We start from the raw sequence: 19,636 nt of genomic DNA, 5'->3' as shown, positions 1-19,636 counted from the left end.
ATCAAATCAATTTTATAATAATAGTTTATCTCTTGCATATATTAAAGAATACGGAGCAGGCCTACAAGTAGAAAATCAGTTCTCTAAATTAAGAAACTCTGCCATTACCTTATTTCTAGATCATTTACTCATTTGGCATATATTTACTATATGTTTTCTATGCGTTAAATACTATGCTGGTAACATGATATAAAGAAGCATACAAAGAGGACACAGACGGTGAAACACACCATGTACTTGGATTGGAAGAATCAATATTGTTAAAATGACTATCCCTGGGTTAAGAAGATCCCTGGGGGAAGGGCATGGCAACCCACTCCAGTATTCATGCCTGGAGAATCCCATGGATAGAGGAGCCTGGTGAGTTATGGTCCTTAGGGTCTCAAAGAGTCAGACATGACTGAAGCGACTTAGCACATGCACATATACTCTCTAAAGCAATCTACATATTCAATGCAATCTCTATCAAAGTCAGTTTGGTTCAGTCACTCAGCTGTACTCTTTGCAACCCATGGACTGCAGCATGCCAGATATCCCTGTCCTTCAACAACTCCCAAAGCTTGCTCAAAATCATGTCCATCAAGCTGGTGATGTCATCCAACCATCTCATCCTCTGTCGTCCCCTTCTCTCCCTGCCTTCGATCTTTCCCAGCATCAGGGTTTTTTCTAATGAGTCAGATCTTTGCATCAGGTGGCCAAAGTATTGGAGCTTCAGCTTCAACATCAGTCCTTCCAATGAATATTCAGGACTGATTTCCTTTAGGATTGACTGGTTTGATCTCCTTGCAGTCCAGGGGACTCTCAAGAGTATTCTCCAACTCCACAGTCAAAAGCATCAATTCTTCGGCACTCAGCTTTCTTAATGGTTCAACTCTCACATCCATACATGCTGGAAAAATGCTAAGTAACATCTCTGCTTTTTAATATGCTGTCTAGGATTGTCATAGCTTTTCTTCCAAAGAGCCAGCATCTTTTAATTTCATGGCTTCTGTCACCATCTGCAGTGATTTTGGAGCCCAAGAAAATAAAGTCTGTCACTGTTTCCATTGTTTCTCCATCTATTTGCCATGAAGTAATGGACTGGATGCCATGATCTTAGTTTTCTGTATGTTGAGTTGGCATGCCATTGGTAATTTGATAGGGATTACATATTCAAGCCAATTCCTATCAAATTACCAATGTCATTTTTCACAGAACTAGAATAAAAAATTTTACAATTTTTATGGAAACACGAAAGACCCCAAAGAGCCAAAACAATCTTAAGAAAGAAAAATGGGACTGAAGGAATCAACCTTCCTGACTTCAGACTATACTAAAAAGCTACAGTCATCAAGTAAGTATGGTACTGGCACAAAAAACATAATTACAGACTAATGGAACAAAATAGAAAGCCGAGAGATAAACCCACACACCTATGGGAGGCAAGAATATACAGTGGAGAAAAGACAGCCTCTTCAATAAGTGGTGCTGGGAAAACTGGGTAGCTACATGTAAAAGAATGAAATTAGAATACTCCCTAACACCATACACAAAAATAAACTCAAAATGGATTAAAGACTTAAATGTAAGGCTAGACACTATAAAACTCTTTGACCCACCTCTTAAGACAATGAAAATAAAAACAAACAAAAAAACCAGGGTTTAATTAAACTTAAAAGTTTTTGCACAGCAAAGGAAAATTAACAAGATGAAAAGACAGTTCTTAGAATGGGAGAAAATAATTGCAAATGAGAAAACTGACAAAGGATTAATCTCCAAAATATGTAAGTAGCTCATGCAGCTGAATATCAGAAAAAAACCTAATCAAAAAATGGACAGAGACCTAAGCAAGCATTCCTCCAAAGAAGGCATACAGATGGCCGATAAACACAGGAAAAGATGCTCAACGTCGCTCATTATTAGAGAAATGCAAATCAAAACTATCATGAGGTACCACCTTCATCAATCAAAATGGCCATCATCAAAAAACCTACAAACAATAAATGCTGGAGAGGATGTGGAGAAAAGGGAACCCTCTTGCGCTGTTATGGGGAATGTAAACTGATACAACCACTATAACAGTACAGAGATTTCTTTTAAAACTATCATATAACCCAACAATCCCACTAATCTAAGAAATTCACAACTCAAAAAGACACATATACCCCAGTGTTCAATGCAGCACTATTTACAACAGCTAGGATATGGAAGCACCTAGATGTTCATGCACAGATGAATGGATAAAGAAGTTGAAAGAAGCTGTGGTACATATATAAAATGTAGTTATCACTCAACCATAAAAAGGAAGAAATATGAGTCAGTAGTGAGGTAAATGAACCTAGAGCCTGTTATACAGAGTGAGGTAATTCAGAGAAAAACAAAGATAGTATATTAAAGCATATATATGGAATCCAGGAAAACGGTACTGATGAACCTATCTGCAGGGAAGGAACAGAGACACAGACATAGAGAATGCACTTGTGGACACAGCATGTGGGACGAATTGAGAAAGTAGCATTGACATACATCTACTGCCGTGTGTGAAACATAGCTTCTGGGAAGCTGATATATAACACAGGGAGCCCAGCCTGGAACTCTGTGATGACCTGGAGGGGTGGAATTGGGTGGGGGCTCAAGATGGAGGGGATACATATATAGTTTTGATTCATTACACACACACACACACACACACACACACACGCACACAGAGTTATGACTGGTTCATGATGTTGTAAGGCAGAAACCAACACAACAATTATCCTCCAGGGGATATTGCCAACCCAAGGATCAAACGTGGATCTCCTGCATCACAGGCACATTCTTTACCATATGAGCCACCACATAAGTCCAACAAAAATAAATAAAAATAATCTTTTTAAAAAAGCATAACAGAATTAGTAAGAAGCTTGTATTCAAGTCTTATCTGCAGTGCCTATCACAGTGCCTAAATGTACAGCAGTCAGCTGAATTAAACTGATGTAAACAATAATCTATTACTGCATTATTTCCAAATCTGAACTTCAATAGCTCCAGATTTCGATAGCCACTTGTGCTCTTGACATGGTCTCTGGATGATTCATAAGCAATACAGCCCTAGTAAGTATAAAATTGAATTCCCTAGTCTCTATTTATCCTCATTTCTCCATCTGTCCTCCTGTTTTTGTTTACGGCACCACCATACTACTCTTCCTTTTTCACTACAGGAGAGTGAAAAACCTGGCTTAAAACTCAACATTCAAAAAACTAAGATGATGGAATCCAGTCCCATCACTTCATGGCAAATAGATGGAGAAACACTGACAGACTTTATTTTCTTGGGCTCCAAAATCACTGCAGATGGTGACTGTAGCCATGAAATTAAAAGACATTTGCTCCTTGGAAGAAAAGCTATGACCAACCTAGACAGCATATTAAAAAGCAGAGACGTTACTTTGCCAACAAAGGTCCATCTAGTCAAAGCTACAGTTTTTCCAGTAGTCACATATGGATGTGTAAGTGGACCATAAAGAAAGTTGAGCGCCAAGGATTTGATGCTTTTGAACTGTGGAGTTGAAGAAGAGTCTTGAGAGTCCCTTGGACTGCAAGGAGATCCAACCAGTCAATCCTAAAGGAAATCAATTCTGAATATTCATTGGAAGGACCGGTGCTGGAGCTGAAGCTCCAATACTTTGGCCATCTGATGTGAAGAGCCAACTCATTAGAAAAGACCCTGATGCTGGGAAAGACTGAAGGCTGAAGAAGGGAACGACAGAGGATGACATGGCTGGATGGCATCACCAACTCGATGGACATGAGTTTGAGCAAGCTCAGCAAGATGGTGAAGGACAGGGAAATCTGGCATGCTGCAGTCCATGAGGTCACAAAGAGTCAGACATGACCGAGCGACTGAACAACAATACTACTCTCCATTATTCAAAGCAGTAATGTTGGTGTTGTTCTGGATTCTTACCCCTCCCTCACTCCCAATATTAATTCATCAGCAAGTTCCATCATTTCTATCTCCAAAACTTACCTTGAATTCGTTCACTTTTCTCCATATCCATACTAAACTATATCCAAGCCATCACTTCTCACCATCACGCCTCACCTTTTGAACCAGCATTGTAATTGGTCTCCCGACTTCCAAAGTTGTTCCTGCCATTGCATTCTTCTCACAGCAGACAGATCATATCACATCATTCTCTATGCTAAGAATATTTTTAACAGTTTCCTATTGTGCAAATATTGGAGAAGGCAATGGCACCCCACTCCAGTACTCTTGCCTGGAAAATCCCATGGACTGAGGAGCCTGGTAGGCTGCAGTCCATGGGGTCGCTAAGAGTCAGATATGACTGAGCAACTTCACTTTCACTTTTCCCTTTCATGCATTGGGGAAGGAAATGGCAACCCACTCCAGTGTTCTTGCCTGGAGAATCCCAGGGACGGCGGAGCCTGGTGGGCTGCCGTCTATGGGGTCGCACAGAGTCGGACACGACTGAAGCGACTTAGCAGCAGCAGCATTGTGCAAATATACAACATACCTACAATACATGACTCTGTCTATATGGAACTCCTGGCCTGGTCCTCCTGATGGGCACCCTTCTTTTGGGTCATGTCCTCCTTGCCTCCCCACCACGTTCTAGTAACAATGACTTTCAGAAATACACTAAGCCTCCCTGTTCAGAGTCCTTGCCTGACACCCCCTTTCTGTAGCTCTTGCACAGCTAACAACTTCTCATTCTTGAATATCACTTCTTCAGGAAAACATTCTCAATAAATCCATTTGAATTGTTCCTTCTCCCCCTACTCTCAACTATGCCTTTAAAAATATCAAACCTACTGAAATTTTTGGCCACCTGATGCGAAGAACTGACTCATTGGAAAAGACCCTGATGATGGGGAGGATTGAAGGCAGGAGGAGAAGGGTACAACAGAGAATGAGATGGTTGGAAGGCACCACCATCTTGATGGACATGAGTTTGAGTAAGCTCCGGGAGGTAGTGATGGACATGGAAGGCTGGCATGCTGCAGTCCATGGGGTAGCAGAGTTGGACATGACAGAGCGACTGAACTGAATTGAACTGATTGAAATTTTAAAATTTACATACAATAATATATAAATAATTTCATTTAAAATCAAGTACTAAAAGTTCTTTTCAAAACAAGATTATACAATTAAACAATATAAGGAGAGATGTAAGTCAATAAGGACATTTACAAAGACATTTACAAAGAGAAACCACTAACTCATTTTTAGGTTTTTATAATTTTTAAAAGAAAGAAATCCTCTCTAACAGTCACGTCTGACTCTTCGGGACCCCATGGACTGTTGCCCGCCATGCTCCTCTGTCCATGGAATTCTTCAGGCAAGAATACTGGAGTGGGTTGCCATTCCCTTCTCCAGGGATTCCTCCCAATTCAGGGATCAAGCCCAAGTCTCTTGCAGATTCTTTAATATCTGAGCCACTAGGGAAGCCCAAATATTAACTGTAATTATACCACATTACACATGATATTTCAAATATTTTTAAAGAAATGATCCTGACTGCAATATGTTCCCAGCCTGATATTTCATGCCTGGAAAGGACCCACCCAGACTTCTAGTTACCATTTACAGATAGAAATGAGCTATTAATCAAACATACTTTAAAAGATTCTGTTAAGACTCATACAAATGAGTTTTAAGTTATATTGTCATTAAGGAAACACCTCTGCTTATCATAAACCAACAAACAAGTTTAGACACTTCTTCAAACGAGGTGGGTTTCTTATGAGCAAAGAGGCTGGTTCTGAAATGTTTCAATAAGCAGTCTGGTTTGCCCTAATGCTGCCAAGTTAACTACCAAGTCCCGCGAGACAACTATAGTTTAAAAAAAAAAAAATGCAAGACTACAAAACACAATTTAACTCAGTGGCCCATCCTGGGAATCTCACCCATCATCTTGTTCTCACTGGCACCATGCATCCTACAATAAAGCAAGCCACAGACATGGGACAAGTTTTCACAAGCTATGGCCAACATGACCTCTAAATTCTTTCTTAACAGCATATTTAACTCATGACTCTACCAGTTATGAAAGCTGTCAGGTCAGGTCAATCATATTAAAAAAAAGAAGTTGACATCAGTTAGCTCAGCTTATACCTTCCTTTCACCAAATGATCACTTTAAGGTTTCAACAACTTCAAGGTAGTACTTATTGACTGGATTATGGTTGTAACTTGTAAGATCTCTCAATTTTGTCCTAAAAGACATACAGGACAATAGTGCAAACCATGTACTGCAGAAATGGGGCACCGGCTCCAAACCTGACTTGCAGCACTTCTCATCAGGGTGGCTTTGGGCAACGGACTTAACCTCACACTGGTCTGCAGTTTACTCATCGAAACAATTGGGATAATGTCCATGTTTGGGGTTATTCAAAGAATTTTTTGAGAAGAGCACATGTTATGTTCCTTTCAAAGCACTCAATAAAGTACAAAAGAAAAAAAACAGAAGAAAATGCACAGGATATGTTTTAAAAGGCATCTCTACTCATTTCCACAAATATATCACTTTCTAAAGGCTAAATGCAAGTTGTAATTCAGCTTCAAAATTACGCTTGCTATTCCAGCAGTGCTAACACAGCCTAGGGTGACTTCAGGACTCAGGTGCCTTGTGTGATGAGCAAAAAGCAGAGACAGAGTCTGGTGTGAGTTCTGGTTCCACCTTGTAAGCGCTGAGTTCTTCCAGAGAAATTTCTGAGTCTGTTTATGTTCTAGTACTTCATCGGTGAAGAAAAGGTAACACTTTCCTTCTTCCTGTTTTACCTTTGCTTTTTACCTTTCAGATTATAATTAGCCAATATACAACAGATCTATCAAAAACCATCAGTTAAATTTTTCAAAGGTCACTACACCTATGTGTACATATGTGTGCATATAATGCCCCCCCACCAACTAAATATAACAAATTTTGTCACTCCTTCAGCTTCAGCTCTTACCTTGCCTGCCACTGTGCCACACTTCATCCACACCAAACAAACCCAGTGATGTTTCACAATTCTCTGCCTTGGCTCTAGCAGCTTCCAATGTTTCCAATGCCTCAACTAGGTGGTAAAATCTATTTCTTCTTCCAGGATGAAATCAAACATCGTCTCTTCTTTCATATCTGTCTACACTCCTCCAAACTCGGAGAGGAGGGCTTGGCTACTCCTTCATTTACGCCTTCAGTGTTCTTTGTGTGAATGCCACTCATGGCAGGTATGATATGTTAATGCAATAAGGGTTCTATACATCAGTCAGTCTACTCTCTTAAACTCATGCTCCTCGAAGAAAACAATTATATCATGGAGTCTAGAATAGTGGCCAGAATACAGAAATAATGTTTGAGAGTTGAGTAAATACATAAGCTAGAAGAGGGTTTCTCATACAGGCTCTGCAAAATTTCTGTCTTATGAGTTAATTTTAAAAATGGGTTCTGTGGCCAATGATGTGTGAGAAATGCTGCATCTTGGAACATGTACTTACAGACACACAAGGCACAAGTGCAAAGCTACTGAGCAATGCTAACAGAAACACCTGTCTCCCTAAGTTTATCACATCCCAAACTTGGAACCCAAGTATAACTCCTGTTAACATCCTACAGAACTAGTGTTCCAAGTAACATGCTCTCACAAACACTGCATTAGCAGATGAAGTAATTCTGACAGTTAGCTGTCTACAGCACGTATCCCATAATTAATGATTAGAGAAAGTTTTGTAGCTTAAGTTTTGTAACATTCTATTAAATGTAATATATAAGAGATATTATAACCAATGAGAAATTCTCTGCTACAATTCTCCTTTTAGCTACTGTTGGTAGGACCCAGCTACCACCAAATGGAAAAAAATCTAGGAGACAGATTGGAATCCCAATCACCAGCTACAGTGGTGTTGCTGCTCGACTCCTCTGCCAACTCCCAAATATAACAAGGAAACCAAATCCCCCCACAGATACCAACATAAAGGGTACTGGCTGGTTACATCCTAAGAGAAAGAAGACATCTGACACAGAGCTGACCATAGAGTCTTAGACTGCAATCAGGCTTCTGGGGGAAATTATTCTTGACCCTATTTCAGTACTGAGCACTAAACACAGAGCTGAATCATGTCACTGCCTAAGTCAAAAGAAGTATAAATGTGAGCTGCCTTGAAATAATTTTAGCTAGTATAATTAGGATTTTATTTCTACAGACAGTCTTTGCCCAAATCAGAGGATTTGAGATTTTTAATCAGTCACAATCTTTTATGGGTGGAAAACCCTCACACCTGGGAAGGACTGTTGAAGAATTGCATTAATGCTTTGGTAATGGCACAGCTGACTGTCTTTTTAGTCTTTATTTCAGTGAATGAAAGAAATTAAATACAAATGAACACACATATAACTGATACCATTCAAAGAAATTAATAATTTACTTTTTCAAAGAATTTAGAATTCCAAGTCGCTGACTTCTCATTTTCTAAGAATTCCTTTCCTTTCCTTACTTTCTGTCTCATACACAATTTGTATATCTTTCACTTGAATGGAAACAAGGCTTGTGAATACTTTTAGATAATTAATAAGAGAGTGAGGGATTGAAGGTAGTCTGAAGTAAACCTGTTAACCATTTCAGATAACTATAGTGAGTACAAAAGGAATTAACATTAAAATTATGGTAAATTTGATCACATCTATCTTCTTATCTACAGTTAAAAGTACTGACTCTATGTTCAACATTTCCTCTTGGCAAGGGGGTTAGCACAGAAGGTATATGTGGAAAAGAAACTTACCTAAGCTAGAGTTGCCTTTTGCTATCACAATAGTCCTCTCGAAAGATTCTCTGGGTGTATTTTGGAGCATGACACACTCAGCAGCAGAGGCCAGGGAACCTTGTGGAATTAAGAACTTGGAGCCCTGTCAGAAAATAAAAATAAGTCATGTGGAAAGGAAAAAACTAGACTTTGGAGTATGATTTCAACATCACCCATACTCTCTAGCTGGTTGTGCTTTATTCAGCAAGAACTTACACAACAAGTTCATAGGTTGTCTTTTGAAAATCTGAGCTTTAGGAGAGCACTGGCTCCAAACGGAGAGAGAAGCCAGAGTAACCTAAGCCTTCACTGCTCCCAACCTCACCATCGTACACAGACTGTATCTTTAGAATGTCACCTTTCCAGTCGAATCAGTCAGCACAGGAGAATTCAGCTCTGCACTTGAAATAACTTCATTTGGTAGGTGAGATTCAGTCCACGCTCTTAAGCCGTCACATTCATACTGCTGTTCAATAGCATTTGCAGGTGTATAGTCATTCATGGTAAAGCCAGAAGCCGGCCCCATGCTCAAGTCCACTGAAGGCGCACTCTCATCCTGTCTTTGCAAGAGATTTTGGGCATAGAGCTCCTCCAAAGACATCTGCAGATCAAGTACTGAATCTGAGGAACTTTCAGTAATATCCTGATGATTAAAGAACAAAATTAAAAATTATGGCCAGAATTCTATCAATGCATTTCCTAAGATCTTAATGAACAACTATTCAGTGAAAAACAAACACAACACAATATTACTCAAAAAGTATTAACAGATGTACAAACTCACTGCTCAGTTTATATGTTGCATATGTTTATTTTTATAAATATGTATACTCTTCCTGAAAATATACATCGACTACTGAGTCATACTACTACAATATACAAGTATTTAATAAGCTTATTAAGATACAATATTTTGTTATACTCACAAATAAAATTATTGACTTCCATATACATAGGAAAGTAAATAACTTATATTTCTAAATCTCATTTAAAAAGTAGTTCATTTCCAATCTATCTGAAATTCTTATTAGTTCTAAGATTCAGAATATAAAGAATATGACAATGATTGAGTAGTTTCTACTTATAAGAACCTCCAAGAAAAAATTATTTGGATAGGGATTTGTAGGTATTTATGTAGTCAAACAGAAAGTCACACAATCCACATTTTTACAGGGAATTTTTTCTTAAGTACTCTGAAAGTTGCAGCAGAAGGAATAGTACTAAGAAAAGTTGTCCTAAGATGTAGATTCCAATCCAGGCTCTTTATTAATAACATCACAGAATTTCTCTTTGTTGTGGTTGACAGTTGCTCAGTCATGTCCAACTCTTTGCGACCCCATGGACTGCAGAGCGCCAGGCCTCCCTGTCCATCACCAGCTCCCAGAGCTTGCTCAAACTCATGTCCATCAAGTCGGTGATGCCATCCAACCATCTCATCCTCTGTCGTCCCCTTCTCCTCCTGCCCTCAATCTCTCCCAGCATCAGAGTCTTTTCTAATATGTGGGCTCCTCGCATCAGGAGGCCAAAGTATTGGAGCTTCAGCTTCAGCATCAGTCCTTCCAGTGACTGTTCAGGATTGATTTCCTTTAGGATTGACTGGTTTGATCTCGGCTTTATGCAAAGTAATCTCTAGAATTCCATGAAATTCTAAAATTCTACAGCTCTACATAAATATATATTATCTACTTACAACACATATATTGTATCACTTCTGTGCTTTGGACAAGTAGTGTCCCACGAACTGCTGTTGAATAAATGTATCAACTGTTCTTTCAATCTTTTTACTGATTTTTTAAAGTATAAAATCAGTGTATGAATATATTATTATCAAAAATAATTTGGACCATACTGCACACAGATTACAGTATGAAAGTCTTCCTTCACTGCTCATTCTGCCAGTCCTTTCCTCAGTAGAAATAAATGGCTGGCCTTAGTTGGGTGTTTATTCATCAGAGTTTTTTATGTATCTGTATAAGTACACATGCACACATATGCACATATTCATATCCATTTTTAAAAATTAAACTAAATACTAAATACTATATTCCTACTTGATTTTTTGAAGTATCTTTATACCTCAACATGAGAGATTTCCAATGTCAGTAAATATGTCGTCATTGATATATTCTGAGTCATTGTGATATATACCGCAAGTATTTCCAAGGTTGTCAATTGTCTTTTAAGTCTGTATATGTCATATACATAAACGTGCAGAAGTTAATGCCTTATGTAATCAAGAATTATGTAATTCTTTATTAAATTTATGCAATCAGACTGGTCAATTTCTTTATGCTTCTGGTTTTATAAGCTGCTTAATAAGTCCTCCTTCTGCACAGAATAAATGAAATACTTTTTAGTATTTTTCTCCAACTTTATAAATGGTTTGTTTTCAGATATGGTTTTAACCCATCTAGATTTATTTTTCTGGAGAAGGCAATGGCAACCTACTCCAGTACTCTTGCCTGGAAAATCCCATGGACGGAGGAGCCTGGTAGGCTGCAGTCCATGGGGTTGCAAAGAGTCAGACACGACTGAGTAACTTCACTTTCACTTTTCACTTTCATGCATTGGAGAAGGAAATGGCAACCCACTCCAGTGTTCTTGCCTGGAGAATCCCAGGGACGGGGGAGCCTGGTGGGCTGCCGTCTCTGGGGTCACACAGAGTCAGACACGACCGAAGTGACTTAGTAGTAGTAGTAGATTTATTTTTCATAGTTTGATGTGAGATATGCATCCTTTTCATTTTTTTTTCTAAATTGGCAATCAATTGCTTCAACACAATTTATTACACTAGTTCAATCAAGTGTCTGTCTCTTTGGAATTATCAAACATTCCTGGTATAAAGAATTGAGGCAAGTGGGAAAATCATGCAAGCAACTAACATCTTTAAAATCCTCAGAAACAAAGGATAGAAAAGTATCATCCTCCACAATCCCAAAACCTAAATAATAACCTGTTGGCTCATACAACCAATTTTTAGTCTTTCGGAAAAAAAAATACAACACAAAGTACTTAATAGAATAGTGGTTAGCTTCTGTATTTCTACATTAATTATAATAATTAGCAGAGATCATCCTTACCGCTCCTCAAATAAAGGTGGCAATCAAAACTACTTTCCACCAGAAAAAGAGGTCAAGTTGCCCTTGTTAGCTGGGGTTTACTAGAAACCATGTAACAGAAATCTCCATGCATTATTCATGAAGGAGTTAACACTGCCACATATGAAAGAAAGAGCTCATCAACACAGCAGACAACACACGCCTACTTCAGAAACATTTCTGGTTGCTGAACAACAACTGAGTTTTATTTTTAAAAGTCTTATGGATCTAAAAGAAAAGCAGTTCTTCCCTCATAAGATGTCCAAAAATAACTACAATTTCCCAGTACAACTTGGTTATCTAAACTGGAATCTTTCAAAATCCACCTTAATAGGTACTTCCACTTGATACATTTATGTTCTTAGGGAAAATGGGGGAAAGGTTAAATGAAAATGACAATTATACTTGAAAATACAGTGTAATGCATATTAATGTTATACTTAGGCACATTATTTACCCAGAGAATATATTTACATAGACAAGATTAAAAACCTGAGCATTCGGTGGACACAATCTGCTTTTCTTTTCAATAATCAGTCTACCACAGAAATCTTCCTATACTTTAGAAAAATATACCATAAGGACAGCTGCTCCAACTTGCATTGCACTCCCACTCTTTCTGAGATAAGGTACACTTCCTTTCCTATCTGTACTCTTACCCTACTGAGAGAGAAGGTAAGATCTTTAGTACCTTTGCTAGCTCATATTTTTATCACTAAGATTTCCACAATCACTCTCATCATCTTGATTATAGTGATGTAATCAGTTTTTGAGACCCTTTCTCCACAAAGTAATAAAAACTGGTATCAAGATTTAAAACATAACTGTGAAGGTAGCAATATTTTATGCTACAGAATGACACTAGTGGAGATTTATTCCTACAAATATGTATATTTTTATTTTTTTTAAATCATGGAGTCCATTGGTTTTGTTTGATTTGTAAAGGTATGAAGAGGGGTTTCTATGGTGACAAACATGAAGTTCAACTTACACTAGAATCAACCGCATTTCCGGGGACCAGCATTCAAGAATGCAGGACATGCACCAAACTGGTAATCTTTTCATCGCTGGAGCAAGAAGAGAGACTATGGGTACACTAGAGAGTGTGGTGCATGGGCGTGTGGATAAGAAGAGGAGGAAATGCATTACACAGCTACTGAATCTTTACTGATTGGACTACTAAGTCAAAATAGAGAAAAAGTATCTTCTCCCACAAAACCATTATTGAGCTTTAAAACAAAAGTGTACAAATATTTAGTAAGTTTCTAAAACAATTATTTCTGCATTCTATTATGTCTTTGGAGTTTAGAAGGAAAAGAGGATAAAAACAGTAATGAAAAAATTAAAACCTAGAAGAATGAGAAAACCCACCAGCTTCTTGCCTTTAATGTCCACCTTTCAGTGACCTGACTCTATTAATTCAAATACCGCTGGAAATGGTCATATTTTTCAGATTCTTGAGTAATGTTTTTTCCCCTAAGTCCCTAAATGATTATTAATCAAATTAAGCAAACACAACTCCTTTATTTAAAAAAAAAAAAACAGGCAGAATGATCCCCCAAATGGGAGAATTCTGTGCGGAGGAGCTTCAATGTATGCCTACGGTGCTAAGCTAGGCAGTGAGTGGTCTAGGTCCAAGCTCTGCCCTTAGGAAGAAGGCCTCCCTCTATAATAAGACCCTGTTCTGTGTGATCAGCTCTTAGAGCTTCCAGCAGCATGCCTGGCAAAGGTCAAAGCCTTCTCATCAGGGTAAAGAAAACAGGTAAACTTATTTGTGCATTTCCAGTCACCATTTAAGGCTACAAGATTATTACATAATTAGCAAAGTCAAAAATTTGAGGAATCACTGAGATCCTCTCACTCTTTTATCCTTCTTTCAAATCTGTATGGAGGTTTCTCTTTTTCTTAAAGATCATATGTGGTATCATTTTATCAATTAAAGAATCCCCAAATGAGCTCACTTTTCTTTAAGAAAAATGGTCGGCTCTAAGTTCTATAACAAACTGCCGCTCTGTCTTTTAAAAATAAATTTAGTGCAAAGAAATAGGAAGATGAATGAATAATCTAACTTTTTCAATTTTCCAGCAAAATATCTTAGTACTAAAAAAATGCCACAAAACAAATACAAACAAGCCAAAAAAGTGGCAAAGATGCACCACGATACACAAACAATCCTACTTTCTAAAAAAACTGAAATCACACAGGAGTTTCACAGTGTGTTTTAAAACACCCTCATTAGTGTCTCTGTTGTTTTGTAGTTTAAATATTTCAGTTGATAGGCCAGCTTGCCAAAATTTGCTTCAACAAAAGAGTAAACTGCCTTGGAAAAAAAAAAAAGAGTCAAACAGACTTCAGTAAGCCAAAATGTTGTGTTGAGCATACCCAGCATTTGCCCTGTAGAATATATGCTTCTCAGTATGCACATTGTGTAATCCCTTTAAGTAACAATTACTAAGTTAAACAATGCAATATGTCCCACTGGCAAGAAGGAGTGTGCTATGCAGCAGATTAGAAGATTCCATTAGGAGATGAACTCAGCTTTGAGCCTTGAGGCCACTAAAGAAGGAATATGTTCCAGACAGGACTCAGTCAGATAGTCTCAGGTGTGGTGAGAGAGGAGCAGCTGCTCCATTCAAGATTATACCTTGCAAACCAATTCAAGGAGATTGCCCAGCATCGTTTGCAAGGATAACAGGTGCATCTTGAACATAAAAGAAAATGCTTTGAAAATGTTCTGGCCAAAAAATTTCTTGTTAATCAGAAAAGGAGGAAAATTGTCCAAGGCCTACTGAAATTCTACTTTCCAACCGACTCATAAATACAGATTTCCTTCCCACTGAATTTATGTGGAAAATATATACTTTATATATTTAAAAAAGAATTATTTTCCAATCTTTTACTGTAATGATTATGTTTATTTACAGTATACTTCCAACATGGAAAAATAAGGAAAATATATCCATATATAAATCTTTTGCCCTGATTTAACATACAATAATATTTTGGCATATTTTCTTCAATTTCTCTTTCTTCTTAAAAGGATATAATGTACTGATATTACAGATACAACCAACTTCCCATGCTTTCATTTTTTCTCCAAGAATAACTTCTTTCCTGAAGTTAAAAGGAATCATTCCTACACATTTTCAGATTTTCAAAATGTACACACTCACATACACACTCAAAGATACACACTAAATTGCTTTGTTTATTAAATTTCTAGGAAATATAAATGAGCCCAAGAAATCAATAGAAAGATAAGCAACTCCATTATATAATGACCAAAAGATATGAAGATGTCATTGCTGGATATGAAAATCAGATGGCCAATATATGAAAACCTGTTCCACTTCCTAACCAATCAGAAATCCAAATTCAAACAGTGATATAACACCTCACACACAAAAGACTGAATAAGCTTTATAAAATGTTACTTATTAAAAATTACAGAAAAAAATTAAATAAAGAAAAAAAAATTATAGAGTGTGTCACTAAGAAAATGAATAGAGTTGGGTGAGGCATCTATTTCTAAAATGTCGATGGCACAGACATATCATACAGTAGCTAAATTCTTCATTCACTTCCAGTGACTTAAACATTCTTTGCCATCGACTGTGTGGTTTTTACGTAAAGTATTCTTTGGCATTATTTTATATAAAAATATATGATGGCATTAAGTTCAACTTAAATAATAAATATTAAAGTAATGCAAGGACTATTTTACTATACAACTTTCCATGGAAATCAGATTTAAAACCATTCAGAAAATAAAGTTACTCTTGAAATTTTTCCAAAGTAGACACTGCCAAAAACACAATTTAAGAAATACATTTCATTAAAATTTTTGTCTAATATGCAAATCCTAATCAAAGTTTTGAATTCTTGTATCTATCACACTGTATCACAGAACCCAGATTTAAATAGTCCCTTGCAGTCTACAAGATACTCAGCTAACACTACCTAAAGGAAACTGCACTTTAAGAGTGAAATCATCACTGCATAAACAGAAGGTCTTTAACATGCCACTCCCACAAAATCCCATTAGCAATGATCTCTGGGCAACAAGTTCTCTCATAAATAAAATGGCATTTCCTTTGTACCTTGGGAGGAGAAGATGGAAGGGAGGGACCATAATTCAGGTTATCACTACAAGCACTGCCATGAAGAGATAAAAGAGAGGCTTGAGTGGAGTAGATACTGTCATTATCAGGAGAGTACTGAGACTCAAAGGCAGATTCATCTAAGTCAGCATCATTTGCGTTCACCTAGAAATAAAAACAATAATATCAGATGGGAATTCTGTTCTGTTACTAAGACTAAAGGGCATACTGGTATCATTCTTTGGTCTATTCTATTTTCTACAGGACCTCTTCACTCTCTTCAACACATCAGAAACCAACCACTGTAACAGAACAAAGACAAACTGGCGCTAGCATCAAGGGTTATTTTGTCTCATCAATGAAAGGGCAAAAGGTAACAACAAAGGGCTTGGAGCAATTCTAAGTTTAAATATTTCTATAATTTAAAAAAATACTTTTTTCCAGTTACCTGGAATTATAATGTGAAATTATTGTACTGATTACAATATACACCAAAACTCCAAATGGCTGATTCAGAAGCTGGCAATTGAAAAATAACTAACAAGAAGAACCGTATCTTTCAACAACAGGATTATTAAAATCAAAGCAAGATGTGCACAATTAATTTTAAACAACTAATGGAGAATTTCACAGGTTTGAAACCTCTCACTAGTCCAACACCACTAAGACAAGTATTTAAAATATTCCTTTCTAGTCACACTGAGGAATGCTTCCCAGCCCTCCAAAAAAATTTTAGGTCAGGAACCTGGCTTTAATGAAAGAAGTACTAGGAATAGGATGTGTACTTTTTACACGTGTATAAATGCCATATGCATATTTATATCTGGTGTTTAGTTTTATACTTGATTAAGTGTTAACATAGCACTGCCTCCTCGACCGGACCATAAGGTTCTCAGGAGCAAGAACCATGTATTCACCCAACAAAGTTGGCCTCCAGTGGTCCCTAAGTGTAGTTATTAATGATTTTATATAGACCAAGTAAAAATAAAATTTTAATGTAAAAGCTTCTGGTAAATCAATAATGTTAACAAACACGTATTCATAGAAAACATGAACATTCCCTCTTTTGGAAGCTTTTGTGCTCTTAATTCATTAAGTGAACCAATGTATGTGATTTTCATATTATTAATATCTAATGAAATAATATAACTGTTACATCATTAAAAGGAAGCTAAAATAACTGATCTATGACTGAATACTGAAAACAGTTAAAGTATGCTTAGAGATACTCCAGTACGTATTTAGAGCAAACAAGTGCTTTAATAACTTTTGGTATGATGTAAAGATTAAATTTACATGTTGACATAATACACTGCTAACTGAATTTCTGCCACAAATCCAACATTTTTCAGATAAATAATGGTTTGCTTTTCTTCTCATTTTGAACTGTGAGAACTACTGAAGTTGAAAATAAAATGTTAAGTTTTCCAAAATATAATGAACAAAGAATACAGTAAGACTTCAGAATGTTTTGAAAAGCAAAAATACGACACATTTAAGATTTTGAAAGAAAGCTTGATAAGCCAGCGCACCACTAACCAGAGCCAAGTCAGCCCTGAAGAGGGCTTTATCAGCCAGCCCTTCCTCCTCGCAGGAATGTGGCGGGTAGAAAAAGGAATCCTCCTTAGCAGAAACATAACCCTCTTCTGGGGACAGCTGCAGGGAGAATGAAGCTCAGTGTTTGAGGATGAGTTCATGAAAAAGAGGAGGAACAGGAAAGAGGGAGGGAAGGGAAAACAGAGGAGAGGGGAGAAAAAAGTAAGGTGGGAAGAAAAATTGGAAAGTTTTCAAATAATGTTTTCAATTTAAAAAGTCATCATAAACAAACAACTTTAACATAAATGATGAGCAAGAAATATAATAAATATTCATGTTGAACAGTTTTATATTTTAAGACACAGTAAGAATGCTTATCCCAATACCAACATCATCTGTTAGATGAGAATCCCTTTCTACAAATTTCTTCACCCTTCTTACAAAAAGATTATCAAAATCAACAATTTTTTACATTATAATAATCTTCTGGTCACTTCTGGTCACCTACCAAATACTCAAGTTAAACAATGACTTCTAAATACAGAAATAAGGCAACTTTTAGGTGTTAGGATGTAGAAGAATTTGCAGAAAAAGAAAGCATTAAAAAGAAGGACCAATATCTCTCTGTCATTCCTTACTAGAATATTACTTTAAAGAATGTAATTTCTCTGACAAAGATAGTTAGTGAACTCTCAACGGAGTCTCTTAATTTAGTATGGCTCAAAATACAACCATCACCACCAACTCTGTATGTATACAATATACTTACACTGCACTCCTGATTATTTTAAAAAATGTTAATTTCTTTGACAAGGACCTTTAGTAAACTCTCAATGAAGTCTCTTAATTTAGCATGGCTTAAAATACACCTCCAACTCTGTATGTATACGATACACTTATATTGCACTCCTGAGGAATCAAATTATAACCATGATCACAGTGATGGAAAACCTAGCATTCTTCTTACAATATCAAGACAAAACAGGCTAAAACATTTAAATTGTCTTGCCTACATCACCCTGTATCACCAATATGTGCAAAAGTATTTCAGAGAAAAAAAATGTTTATCTTCTTTGCCCATACATATGAGCTTAATTTTTAGAAAAACTGACTTCATATAAATGAGATTTATCACAATTGCAATGCATATTCAATTTGAAATACTAAATACTCACATGAAAGAAACTTATTTTGGAACTAGCTAGGGAAAAAAAAAAGACTGTTTCAGAGTTCAGTGGCACAATTTTCCCTTAAGGGCAGTAAAACACATGTATTGATCATGTTTGGCATTTTCTTTGTGTAACAGAAAGACCAGAACCAAATGTATGGTCAATATTAATAAATATGTAGAGTCCCATAATGCACTATCTTCATTCTTACACTCTTCATACTGAACCCTTGTTCTGATTCCTACAATCCTGGTTAAATTTGAGGTTTGCTTAATATTTTCTTTCTTCTTCCCTTCCTTTCTTCCTGTTTTCATAAATACATTTTCACAGGTTACCAAAATTTGGTATGGAATGAAAAGTAGAGCATAAAAAATCTACTCAACATTTTAAATACATCAACAAGCTTACAATCTAAATAAACTCTTTGACATCAATAGACTTTTATTCGATGTTTATGCAAATATATCTATGTGTCTATGTTTATTTAAGAGAAAATATTATTTGTCTTTTCTACTTAAAATATATTTATACACTGAAAAAAAACACAAATATTGAGACTGTCTCTAATATTTCATTGCAATTCAATGGTAAGTGCTATGTTGCAATCACTGTACCAAATAATCATACTGACATTATGTAGCATGAATTTATTAGTTGTTTTTATATTGCAGTAATTAATAACATGAATGCTATTCCCTCCCAGGAGGAGAACTACAGGCTGATGTACCTAAATTAGAAAGTTCAATTTCTTGCTCTGCAGTAATTATACAACAAATATTTTGAAGTCAACAGAATACCGGGACTTAATCCACTCTGACAGAGATTCTATTTCTTCCACTATAACTGAAGATTCCACTGTTAGCTCTTGTTATTAATTTCTCGAATATGTCAACTTACTGGTATAGATATTTTAAAGCCTATTTCTTTGAAAACATTTCTTTGTATATTGATCATGACCTTATTTTTG

At 36.6% G+C, this 19,636-nt stretch overlaps 1 protein-coding gene across 13 annotated transcripts in view; it reads right to left on the bottom strand.

Annotated features, from left to right (window-relative positions):
• MPDZ (multiple PDZ domain crumbs cell polarity complex component) overlaps nt 1-19,636 on the bottom strand; it is a 168,079-nt gene that overhangs the window by 66,681 nt on the left and 81,762 nt on the right. For 11 of the 13 annotated variants that reach the window (XM_044939853.2, XM_044939850.2, XM_025281520.3 and 8 more), the window contains 4 exons: nt 17,504-17,620; nt 15,965-16,129; nt 9,125-9,409; nt 8,746-8,869 (listed from right to left, as the gene is read on the bottom strand). In XM_044939853.2, coding sequence (XP_044795788.1) covers nt 8,746-8,869; nt 9,125-9,409; nt 15,965-16,129; nt 17,504-17,620 — 691 coding nt within the window. The remainder of the gene's footprint in view (nt 1-8,745; nt 8,870-9,124; nt 9,410-15,964; nt 16,130-17,503; nt 17,621-19,636) is intronic. The other 2 variants (XM_044939852.2, XM_044939856.2) reach the window with 2 other exon arrangements.

This window comes from Bubalus bubalis, chromosome 3 (genome assembly GCF_019923935.1).
Source record: "Bubalus bubalis isolate 160015118507 breed Murrah chromosome 3, NDDB_SH_1, whole genome shotgun sequence".
In the NCBI taxonomy this organism is placed as follows: Eukaryota; Metazoa; Chordata; class Mammalia; order Artiodactyla; family Bovidae; genus Bubalus; species Bubalus bubalis.
Note: the sequence above shows the minus strand (reverse complement) of the source record. Positions and strands in the feature narration are given on the sequence as shown.